The sequence below is a fragment of the Penicillium subrubescens genome, assembly GCF_028828155.1.
Source record: "Penicillium subrubescens strain IBT 31985 chromosome Unknown utg000007l_segment0_segment0, whole genome shotgun sequence".
NCBI lineage: Eukaryota > Fungi > Ascomycota > Eurotiomycetes > Eurotiales > Aspergillaceae > Penicillium > Penicillium subrubescens.
The window spans coordinates 2,035,162-2,048,012 of record NW_026643157.1 but is presented as its reverse complement, the minus strand read 5'-3'; the positions used below and the strand labels follow the sequence as shown (position 1 = coordinate 2,048,012).

General features: G+C 49.1%; 2 protein-coding genes across 2 annotated transcripts; both read left to right on the top strand.

Annotated features, from left to right (window-relative positions):
- Positions 1-4,174: 4,174 nt before the first annotated feature.
- On the top strand, positions 4,175-4,423 carry N7473_010511 (uncharacterized protein; the record flags this gene model as incomplete). The annotated part of the gene is made up of 2 exons (XM_057156450.1): positions 4,175-4,382; positions 4,413-4,423. The coding sequence occupies 2 exons, from the start codon at positions 4,175-4,177 to the stop codon at positions 4,421-4,423; spliced, it is 219 nt and encodes a 72-aa protein (XP_057005105.1).
- A 6,323-nt stretch (positions 4,424-10,746) lies between these two features.
- Positions 10,747-12,766, top strand: N7473_010510 (uncharacterized protein; the record flags this gene model as incomplete). The annotated part of the gene is made up of 3 exons (XM_057156449.1): positions 10,747-11,214; positions 11,292-11,565; positions 11,643-12,766. The coding sequence occupies 3 exons, from the start codon at positions 10,747-10,749 to the stop codon at positions 12,764-12,766; spliced, it is 1,866 nt and encodes a 621-aa protein (XP_057005104.1).
- Positions 12,767-12,851: the final 85 nt, after the last annotated feature.

Genomic DNA, 12,851 nt, shown 5'->3' with positions numbered 1-12,851 from the left:
CGTAACTCTTTTTATCACCCCCACCATAATGTATACGGTATCTTGTCTTGTTATTACTCCTCTAATTATAGTTATCATTGGTTGCTCTGAGTGAACACACCTTACTTTTGGCCGTACATACCGTTATTATACCTATACGGTACCAGCATCTCAAGATTTCCAACAGACTTCAATGATCAACCCAGGAGCCCCAATTTCAGTCGGGCGGGGGGAACCAAGACCGAAAAAGGGTTATAGACTTGGACCAAAACGGACTGGAACCTCCACGGGGCACCGGAAAGTCAAAGATTCTTTGAACCAAAGTCAAACTGTCGGAAGCAAACATGACAAAGAATCAATTGGTCATTTTGTCAGTTCTTTGCGGAACCCGGGCGATGACCGTGTCTGACTGCATACCATTAATTGGGGCGAGTATGGATCCTTTGTAAATGATGAATGGACCATGCTTTGGCGTTTAGATTGGCAATTCCGAAACAACCAGCTCGATCCTGCTTGCTCCACGTAGGAGCGAGCTGGCTCATGATATCGACTCTTTTTATAAGGTCCTCTTTGAACGAATTAATTGCGCTAATGAATCATTGACCATTCATTCTTGGTTAAGGCGAAACCAATCAAGTACAAACTGAAATAGAAATTATGCACCGACGATGTATTGCGATCTACATACAACAAAAAGTACAACTTCTCTAACAAGTACTTACTATTGTTATATTATTACCGGCACTACTGTACACAAGGGCTCCTGCGAGGCTGAAGCAGTCTGGAAGCAGCTTCTTGAATTGAACGTGATTCATCCATAGGCCCCATGTCTTGAGAGGAAGTCCTTTGTTGCCTTTTGCGACCCGCAACATCCAAAACAACTCTTTCTCCTTTGTCTAGAACATGCAGCCCGGATCCAACCCCAGTGACTCGAGAGGCGAACTGGGGTGTGCATTCAATCTTCCTATAGGTCAAAAAGCGGGACAATCAAAAGATAAAAGGATCGCCGATCTAGAGACTTGTGACTGACTGCCTTGCGCTATACCAAGTCATGTCAGTACTTTTCCTTTCCAGTTGTTATTCATGGACCCCTGAACTGCATCGGACCTTGATGTCCAAATCCAGACAATCATTGATCGCAGGGGGTAATAATATAATCCACAGAGGATTTATGTACATTCTCACGATCATCCTCGCCCCGAGTCATGTCATTTGACACCCTTTGCCCCCCTGCCGCGGAGGGGGCCAGGGCCTGGGCCAGCTGTGAGGCGAGGCGAGGTGTGAGTGGTGCCGTCGTGTTCTATCAGCACGATTCCAGGCCCAAGCTGGTGATAAGGGATATCATCGCCCTTGATTTCCTTTCTTTTTTCTCGGCTTCGCTTCTCACCCCCGGGTTTCTAGAAGTAATGACCAAGCGATAGCTTGGGGACCCGAGCTGAATGAAGCTCGGAACTCCCCCAACCAAGCTACAGGACAATCGCATCCCCACCGAGTCATAGCTTCGGGGTGTATCAAACCGCCATGCATCCTCGGTCAACACATTATAGCTGTGCGATGTACTCCTAACATAGTAACGAAACCATCCACGATTTCCTGCGCGGATGGACCGGAACTTCAGCGGTGGAGATATCAGCAGCAACGATGTGATATTGTCTCCACAAATTGTGGATGATTTGAATCGCAGTCTGATACTACAGTACTGTGTCCACCGTCCGCGTCTCTGTCAATGTCGGATCTACGAAGCACATCATACGTAACCGTTCTAACAATCTTGTAAAGCACACACCCTGAATCTACCAAGCTGGACTGCGGGTGGCTAGGGCGTCCAGCCAGCCGCAAGGACCAAAAAAACAAAACAAACAACCTACCGGATGCAAGGAGCCCAGCCAGGTAGAGAAGGACAAGCCAGACTCATCCGTCGACGAAGCGGCCACACCCGCATGTGTGAAATGAGACGGCCTCGTACCACTTTATGGTCGGCAGAGAACCTTGTAGGGCAGGAGATCAGGACTGTTGAACTGCTGACGCATGAGACAGGTTAACTTTCGAAGTATATCCTGTAGGAGATAGATGATAGATGATTGATGGCTTGCCGTGATAAGCGGGATCGGAGGCCCCGCCCGGACTGTGTAATGATGAAAGTACAGTACTGGCAGCATGGGTGGCTCACGGATCATTCATTATGATATTATTATTGACTAAAAAGAGGGCAATAATAGTTTGCGCGGGTAATCAGAATAATCATCAAAGCTTACGGTGGTATAAAAATGAGCAAATTTATCATCGTTAATAACGGTACATAGATAGCTTGGTTAGCGTGCACGGGGTATTCCTGTTTCCAAGTGGAAGTGCTCCAACACGATCGGCTTCAGCTTTACCCTAACCAACATCCACGCCAACGCCAACGGTCTCGTCTCGTGTACTTTGGTAAAAAAGTGTCTTTACTAAGTCATTTGTACAGTACATTTGCGGCAGGCTTCCCTCACTACGCCGCCCCAGTTCCAGACTATCAGCACCAGACTCTATGGCTTCCATGGGTATTCGACCAATCACCAACCAGCCCAGCAAAGGCTTTACAAAAGCCCAGGTACTAACTGGCGCTGGCGCTATTGTGAAACAATATCTAAATGACCATTCCCCAGTATACAGACGAGGACTAGGGAGACTCGGATGACTTCCACGATAGGTGACCCCTTCCGCGAGCAGCATGAAGGCGGCGTGGGGGTGGTTGCAGAAGGGGGCGCTTTTCGTCCTTCATGAACTCCATACAGCATTCTCGACAAACTCTCCTTGGGTTGCAATTACTGTAAGTATCTTCTTACCGATGCCAATGGCGGCCATTTCCCGGGGGTTTAGGTGTAAACCTTCATTATGACGGAGTATATGGGGAAACACAAGCAGCAGGCAGGAGGAGGATCATGACCCTAGCGGTCGCGGTCAGCCTGCATGCGCCCCAATAGTCGAGTTGTTAAAAGTTGGCGCTTTGAACCTGGGCAGCAAAGTGATCATCGATAGCATCCTGGTTGAACAAGTAAATAGGAAATTGGAAATACATTGGTGATCATCATGGCTCATTTTAGGTGGTGATACTAGCAATCATCATTTATTGTCATCATCATAATGGCTGCAATATTATTCCAAAAATTAGTATCAGTAGTACCCGGAAGCACGAAGTATGTATAACCATGATAACAAATTTATCAATGAGGATCATCGAAAATGTGGTCTGGTTTCAGGTATTCCCATCTTCAAATCTAACTGTACTCCGTACTCCGTACCTCGGGTATCCAATTTAGAATTTCCCAGCTACCGAACCTCGTAAATGAGTCGTTAGTTTATCGTCTGCAATTAACTAGCGTGCACTAACTTACAAACCTACAGTTACAGTAAAAAACAGACGCGGTAAAAAAAAGTAAGATAAGCCTGGAAGTATGCGAAAACAACCATCCATCATCCATCATGTATCCTCGCAGGTCCAGATCCATGATGCGTCCTTGTGACAGATGGTTTCATCTAATCTGCAGGTAGGACCGTGTACGGAAAAGTCATTTATTGCACGGCTACGGCATGGTTAGGTTTATTGATTACGGAGGAAGTTCGGCAAGGTCAGGAAGCGAGGATACGATGATCGAGACTTGAGTTAGCCTGTTACCTGTTAGGAGGTGTGAGTGTGTGGAAAGTGTGAATTGATGAACTGTGAAATGTGGATATTATTACACTCCGTGCACCGGAGACCAAGGCCAAGGAGTGTTGAACTTGACAGGGGGAGGATTCGGCGGTAAACGATAAAATCCATTTTGCGACCGTCTTGCCTTGTTGTGGAGCATACGGAGTAGTGATGGGTGCTCGAGGGGGTAAGCGGGGGGCGCAAAAGCGGTTGGGATCAATTTGTGGTGCGTTGGCGGTGACTGGGTAAGTTGACTAAGGGGTTACAGGGTAGAGTCGAGAGACGAAAGGGATTATATTATTTTAGGGGCAGGGAATGCAGTATGTACTTCGTGTGTTAACGAAGTAGATATACTATGTATACTCGGTAGCTGTCCAAGTACTTCATACGCTCTTGATAGCACGGGAGTACAAAGCCAGAATACCATGTACGATGTACTAGGTACAAACCTCCGAGAAACATCGTGCTTGAGGTCAAAATTCGGTGGATATTCAACGCAAGCCCTATTTACGACGTGCCGCAACCGGGATGACTCGTCGCATCGTCGGTGGCATCGGTGGCAACGTGCGAGCGGATGGGATGGATCCAGTTTGGAACGGCGGGCTTGTCGGCGTTCTCGTTTTCATTTCGACTTCATTTGCATCGGTGACCGGTCATCGTCATTCACTAGCATTTTCTCGATTGCCCCCACTAGGACGTGCAAGGGAGGGGGGTACTTCACGGGTGATGACCGGGGGTAAGTTGGTACAATAGTGAGTTAAGTTAGAGACGGAGTGAGCGGTAGGTTTAGAAATTAGTGGTCTTGACTCCTCTCGAGAGATTGTGAGAAGAAGTGTTGAGGTCAGCGAGTGTAGATCTGAAAGGCTAAAAGGAAAAAGTCCCGATAGCCTGGTCTGGCACTGGCAGGGGTCGAGTGCATCACAGTATGGACTATCGGTGGAGATGTTGGTCACGAAGGCAGAGAAATACTGTAGCAATTGAGCACAACGGAACCTGGTACATAACCGCCCCATGCAACAGATCCCCAAGCGAGGCTTGGAATTCATCTCGGACTGGGTCTGACTGGCATGAAATATGGAGTCATGGACTACCATCCTCAGAGACTAAGTTAGTGTTATGTATAGCTGTGACGAAGTGCGCTTTTTGCACCATGTTCAGTGGTTAACCCCGTCCCTATGCCCGGTCTACGAAGTCTCAGTCTAGGGATCTTGGGTCCCAGTCGGGTTGTCTTGGTCCTGACGTTGGCGCTGGTCGTGAGGGGCGTCCGAGATTATTCCATTCTCCATACCTCACATCACTAGACGAATGAGAAGCCAAGATCGTTGTGGACGAAAAAGAGATCGGCTCTGGGAACTTCGACGGAGGACGGAGGATAATAGGATTGGTAGCAAGCCAGTAGCAGTAGCCATGACACAGCTTGCGCTCAGTGGCACTCACACGTCGTGGCCGTGGTCCTCTACGTGCTGGTCTTCCTCATGCGCCAGGACTCCACATCTTCCCTCCATCTGGGGTTCTGGAAATGATACAGAAAAGGGTAAAAAAAAAGAAAATTAGAAAAATTACATATCTGGACCACCTAAAAGAGAAGGATTTAGGGAAGTCAGAACCCACTCTTTTGTCTCCTCATCGTGGCGGTGGCTCAGAGACAAGAACCCGACCGTAGAAAGAAAAAAGGGAATCAAGAAAAAAGTGGACTCGGCTTGATGAAAGTCGACTGGCAGACTCTCTGCTCGGTTTTTTTTCTCCGCGCGAGTTCAACAACGCGTGTCCACCAAGTTCCAACCAGACAAAGTCCCGTAGTAGTGAAAAACCTCCGCTTTGTCTCTTGATATGTCTCCCGTTGACCAGTGATTTCATTATCCAATCAATCTACTGTTACACTCTCCACTAAGCAACCCAGGTCTTCAAGCAAATGTACTTCGTAATCAAAAACATGATTCACACCGAGACTCACAACAAAGTCGAGGCTTTGATCGCCCTCGCAAGCAACCAGTGGCGGCAAACACATCAAGAAAGGACGGGAGAACAAAGATTCGCAAAGCCAACATCCCGTTCGAGTTTCACATTCGTAGCTGCCTTTCAATTATCAGTCCTGACTAGGTGGCGTGATAGCCGAGCTTCAACCAACTGTACATCCTGCTTTGTGCCCCCTGTCCTGCCATGGAAAGGGACCTTGTCGATGGAGTACCGGAGGCGTTAAGGAGAAAAGTAAATTATACATATAAACGAAGGAATTATATGAAAATATGAAAATAATTGGAGTAAATATGACTATGAGTATGACCACCTGCATCAAAACCCACCACCACCACCACCATCACCCTCGGCCTAACATGCACAATGGTTCGTGGTGCGTGACATGGTACCGGGATTTTTGCATCGGTCTATACTTATACAGTACTCCGTAGTAGTATCACTCATTTGTACGGAGTACGGAGTACTGATTACTCATAGGTCACTTTTATCACTTGAGGCGCGTGCCCACAAAACGCGACCGCGTCGAGTAGTGGTCAGTGTCTTGGGCGAGATCCGACCTATTACAATTCCGAATCGGGGATAGATCCGGCCCACGGAGTAATTATGGGAAGTATGTTACTATGTATACATAAGTGAATGTTAGAAGCGTATAGTTTGTGGTTTTTGCTGCTGCACAGGACAAACTATAGAACTCTTTTTGGGATGTACGCTGGAGCAGTTAAAGATGATATGGAGTACATCCCATCCCATCCCATTCCTATTAAAGATCGAGTTTGGATTTAGATGATGCAGGCCTGTTAATTTGTCGGTCGGTTGGACGATTAGAAAGTCAGCCTATCAGCCTAGTTACTGTAGACTACAGGCAGAATGGATCACAGGTGCAACGATGTTGGACAGGGTTTAGTTTTAGTTGAACCCAGCCACGTCAAACGACCCCAATTTGGGACCTAAAGCGGCCAGATGGCAACGGCCAGCTAAAAGCTCGTTTCCGGTTTTACATGCGGCGCTTGGAAGGTGCAAAAGATGAGAGAGGATATCCGCGCGCACAGGCGGAGGTTGCATGTTGATCGGACGAATCAGAGGCCCGCATGTCCGGTATTGCCATGGCCCCCTCTTAGTTGGAGATTCAGATATGTAGTTGTAAGTTGGTTAATATGAACTCCGTGCATCAATACTTTGATGTACTGCGTAATATTGAATTTTAATCACACTCCATTAGTGTTTCTTGGAGTCGTGGTACGGGGTCCTTCGTACTTCTAACTGCTTGCAGGAAAGGGAGCATGGACGATGTACGAAGTTCGGGAGCAGCTTTGCCGTCTACACTTCTCTTGTCCCGAGTGGCTGGGCCCGAACTATCAGATTATGGTCCATCGACGCCTGTCCTGAAATCTTACTACGTGATAGCCCTCTTTCCGGACCAGGCCCGGACAAGCAGAGAGGAAAAAAAGCAACGAAAAGGCAAGTCGTCCGAACGGTTAGGCAAAGTCAACTCAAGAGGCGAATAGAGGAGCCCGCCTTGGGCTAGGTTGTAAACTAGTCGTGATGTGCCCCCCTCTCCATGACCGAGACAAGGGAAAGGTGTCGATCAAAGAAGGTCGGAAGAACAGACTTCACACCGCAGTCGGAAATTACCCAAGGCTGGTCAGTGGTGGTGATGACCAAGAAAATAAAGAAAAAAAGAAAGGAAAGGGAAAAATAAGAGGCAAACCCCCAAGAGAAAAAAAGATGGGGACGAGACCAATGAGCAGGCGAGAAGCGACGGCTAACAACCTGTCGGGGAGTACGCGACTAGTCACCGGGTAACCGTGTCATGATTGCAGTCATCGGCATCATGGAAGAAGTCCATGGGCTAGTGCTGGTGGTGCGGGCTAGTGGTAGTTGAAGGCGAGATGAGCAGATGGAAAACGGACGATCGCCTCGGAAAGACTGCGCAATGGCCTAACCATGGGATCATGATTCGGCCGTCGTACACGGACAGCTGACATACTCCCACCATGAAGCATGTCCCCCTCAGTAGTGCTCACACCTTGGACCAGACTCAGAGGACCTAGGCAAGGTCGGTAAAGCCTCAAAAAGCCCCAAGACCTCGTGGGGCAAATGAACAAAGGAGCAAATGACGGGGCCAGGTTTGAATCTGTTGGATCCCCGGGGACCAGTCATAGCCCGTGATGGGCCACCTCTCTAGGAGGAAGGCCAGGACGAAGGCGGGTGGCTCGGATTATACAACGGAAGCGTGAGGTGGTGGATCCTCACATCCTGGAATTCCGGCAGAAAGAACAGGACCAACAGTGACCAGCGAGGTTCAAGAGGTCCGAGAGAGTGCAGAGGATGTCAGGGAAGGACAGGATCCGGACCAGTCACTGCTGCCTATCCTTTTGGACTGGGGATTGGCAGGGATCTGATTGGTCTGTTGGAGGGAGGGAGACGCAATGATTGGGGAGGGGGGCATGGGTAATGAGTGAGGAAGGATGTGATTGGTAGAGAGGAAGGAGGTGGGAAGTTGGGAAGTTGGGAAATTGGGAAGTCGGTACCCTAAGAAAAGCAGAAAAGCAGAAAAGCAGAAAAGTTTGGCTTACCTCAGCCATCGGCATTCCCCATTTTTTCTGACTTCTGACTTCTGACTGATTTCCCGGGAATGTGACAATACCCATACCACAATACACACCATCCAACACTATGTACGGAGTATCATCGACCTCATTCTTTCTGCCGATCAAAGACCGAGACGCCCGATTTCATCCCTTCCATGTACCGTCACCGTGGGTTTGCCCCCCTTCCTAACCCGGAAAGTGATCTTCTCTCGACACGATGTACAGTAAAATACGGAGTACAACCAGACCACAATCCCACTGGCCGATCCCATCTCCTCTGTCACCAGCCATCTTCTTTTTTGGTAATTTACTCATACTTTACAATACCATGTCCTTTTCATGCTCTGTTTTCCTGTTGAACCCCCCAGTCCTAAATCCTCACTTCCCATTCCTTTACTTTCCGCCTGGTGACGACTCCCACTAGTGATCAGCCACCAATGCTCAAACCCTCATAGGCGCTTCCCGGCAACCACCCCCCTTAGCCCTGCGTTCTTGGGTCTCGGGTCTTGGGTCTTCTAGCCCACTATTTTCTTCTTACCCTGCCTGGTGCAGTAGCGGAGGCGTACATGCTTGCGCGCACCTTCAGCCCAGGCCACTTTTACGGAGTACACCCTTTTACATACAGTAAAACAGAAAACATGGACCACTTTTCGACTCTACAAAGTACAAAGTACTATGTATACATACTACTATGTATAGCCATCATTCTAGTCACTTATTTTTGGTAGTTTTAAGACACAAAGTTGGACTGCTAACTGCTATCTCATTCATCTTGAAGTAGAATGGTTTCTAGAGTTAATGTAACTTTGTACTCTTAATCTCAAATCCATTCTTGTATCGTATTCTCCCAGCCATGATTAATCATGGCTTCGTACTTGGAAAACGCCAATGTACCAAGGGGAAAAGAGAAAGAGGCATTGGGCCGACGGTTGCAACGACGCTAAACCCGACTGATTATTGGATCTGATATGGGTCCTTCCTTTGAACCCCCAGCAGGTCTTGGATCTGTCCTCCGAACTGCTGAACTTGTTCCATCTTCGATGTGATTTTCCCTCCCCTCATTAATAATTAATAATTTTTTCGTGCCGCATTTTTCTCTTTTTCGGTTCGTTTTCGTTTTTATTTCATTTATTTCATTTGTTCGCCTCCCTTTGCGCTGACCCCATCCCTTCCACCCTTCCACCTTTCAGTGTGTCTCTGCGCTACGCCAGACTCAGTAGGCCTCCGCCCAGCTCCGCCCTAAGGCTGCGCTGCTCTTTCTGCGCCCTGCGCTTTCAACTTTTGAAGGGCCGGGATCAGTGACCTCCGTAAACATTACTCTGCGACTTACCCTTTCTAGGCCTTGCAAATCCACACTTGTGACCCTCCCCCGATGGCTCTGACATCAACCCGGTATTCTCGTCTGTTTCCTTTCACTTGGAAATTAAATTCTTGAAATTACTCCCTAGTCGTCGAGAGTATGAATGGAAGTACAGTAACACTATAAGAATTCAAGAAGTGATGAAAGGGGTGGTGAGAGAGAAGACTAAGAGACAAGATCCTCATTCTATTGGCTGATGGGAACATTTGGTTGCTGAGAAACGATCAAATCAATCTAAACATCCAGAAATCCAGAAGTTACCGTCGATGGACTAAAACGGCACCCAAACGAGCCCAGAAAAAAGGAGGATCAACCCTCTGGACCTGCGTCCGGGTCAAACTCTGTCCCATGTATGGCTACTCTGGCTTTCTCCGGATGGGTCCATCGCACCCTGGGTCCTCTCCCTTTTTAGTCCTTGAGTAGAGTGGACTTGGTCTGTGGTTATTAGTGTAAAAAATAAAAAAGAAGGATTGGAGATGATGCCTTGACTTCAGCCTTTCCATTTGGTAAATACTAAATAATATCATTTTTATTATTTCATTATTATTATCCATCTCTCTCTCTCTCTCTCTTCTGTCCCGCCTAACCGTGAACGTTCCTTTATGGGGGGTTGATTCCCACCTTTCTGAATTATTTGATTAATTATCAATTTTGGGAAATTTACTTCTGAGGTGCCACTCCTTTTGACTGGGTGGTTCTCTTCCTCTCTAGACGGGTTTAGTCTCCTCCTTAGATGGACTGGTTCTTGGCTATTTCCATATACATCATTCTCGTTGCCCCTCTGGAACTGAACTACGCCGCATTTCTTATATCATTTCGTTCCTTCCCTTATTCTTCGATCACGAGCCCCATTGAATTCAATTGTCGCCTGCTTTAGCCACCACTTTCCAACATCGCCTTTTGTTGCCTACTCTACCCAATTGGGGAAGGTCCACTACTTATCTCCAACCTGAGCCTGGAAGGAACCCCACGAACGGTGCCTACCGATTCGGTACATTCGATATCCAACCTGGATATGGCTGTCTAAACAACTTCTCTCGGCCTGCTCTGCCTACTCTACCTACGCTGCCTGAATCCACCAATTTCCTTGTTTGACAGTCAAAAGCGCCCGGCCAGATTTACTCCCACATGTGTCGTCGACCTGCTTCTCAACTTCTCTTCTCTCTATCCCCATGTCTCCTCCAACGCTCGACTCTCGATCTTCCACCACTCTGGGCCCCATCACTCCAACCGTCGACCTGACCTCCCACACATATCCTGCGATCAAGCCGGCCTTTGAGACGACAGGATCGTGCTGGACTGCTCCCTTCCGGGACGGTCTGCCCACTCCTCCCAGCGACATGACTGGTGTCGCCTACAATGCCATCCCACCTGCGGCCTACGGCGGGAAAGGCCATGCGATGCCTTCCCACCTGCACAATCACTCGCGATCCAACTACGGCTCGATTTCGTCGTCCATGGTAGCTTCCATGAAGTCCAACCACTCAGCGACTCAATCGGCCCCCGCGCCTGTGAAAGAAGCCCCGGTCACAGAGCCGGTCAGCCAGAAGAAGTCCTCGGGAACGACGGCAACCCCAGTGCTGCGAATTCCTTCGTCCATCAACAACAGCAATGGCACTTTGGCTGAGTTTGCGGCTCAGGTAAGAGCTCACTGAATCTATACTGCAGTCTCATCTGGCAGAACACTCAGCTCACTGATATCTCTTTTTTCTCGCAGATGACCTGTCTCTTCTGGTTCGAGAAGACCCCCAAACTACAAGCCATCGAAGATCGCCGCAACCCAGCGCTCTCTCTCGTCTCGGAGGCCTTCCCCACTGTCGGATTCCAAAAGTGGGTGGCTTCGATTCTTGCGACCACCCAAGTCAGCCAGAATGTGATTCTGCTGGCCTTGCTTTTCATCTACCGACTGAAGAAGTTCAACTCCGGTGTGAAGGGAAAGAAAGGCAGCGAGTTCCGGCTGATGACTGTTGCTCTGATGCTCGGCAATAAATGTGAGTTGCTGCTTTATCGCTTCACCGCCCTCCAGATAAACCCGCGATAAGAAAAGAAAATGCTGACTCAGCTCTAGACCTCGACGATAACACCTACACCAATAAGACGTGGGCCGAGGTCTCTGGCATCGCAGTACAGGAGATCCACATCATGGAGGTCGAGTTCCTCAGCAACATTCGCTACGACCTGTTCTCTTCTAAGGAGAAATGGGCCGAATGGCACACCAAGTTGGGCCTTTTCAGCGACTACTTCAACCAAGCTTCCAAGCTTCCCGCTGAAGGAGAGACCCCGTTGATGCGAGTCTCGCCGCCTCGTCTTCAGGCGCATTCGCCCTTATCCAAGCTCCCATCACCCCCGATGGATGCATACCGACCTCAGTCGCAGCCCCAACAATCTAACTGGTTCGGGACACTTTCTGGCCTGCCCTACCCGGGTACTGCACAGCTGGGCGAGGTTGCTGTGGGTGGACCCCGCAAGCGAAGCCGCGATGACGATGATGAGCTTCACCCCGTTAAGCGTGCCATGACTGCTGCTCATACAACTCCTTCCTTGACAATTCCTTCATCAAACATGACTTCCGTGGTTCCTCCTCTCCCACCAGTCTTGACCCCGACTTCTGCGCCCGTCGCTCAGACCTCAATGGCCGGACATGTTGCACGCCTCCCACCTCCCAATCTCCCTTCATCCAACACTATGCCTCAATCTCTTCCCTCCACTGCGGTCTCTCAGCTGCCGGTGCCGGCTCTCATGCCTACCGCCTACCAACGGAATTCGAACTGGGCTATGCAGATGCCCTCCAGTGCCATTCCTTCAACCATGGCATCGGGCATCTACAACACGACTGCTCTCCCGGAATTGGGTCGTCACCAGAGTCCCTACGGCGTTTCGTCTGCCACCGTCTCGCCAGCTGTGTCCGCCTACTCTGTCCACACTCCGCAAAAGCACCTTTCTCCATCTTACTTCCTCGCCAACCGCAACTCCCCTTACCGACCCGTTCGCTCGGTGAACACCTTGCTCATCCCACCTCCTTCCACCTCCATGCAGCATCAGCGCAGTGTTCCCTTCGACCACATGCACTATCAGCCACTGGGTAAATCCTCCACTGACCGCAAGACCGGACTGCTCCCATACATCCACCCAGAGTCGTGGAACCAAATCCACTTCCAGCCTCTCTTCCCTCCCACTCAGTTTTCTGGCTAGACCAAACTCCCGTCCTACACCCTTCTCCTTGCTAACGACGTGATCGCGCTATGACCTATTTTTCATGAGACAATTACACCACCTT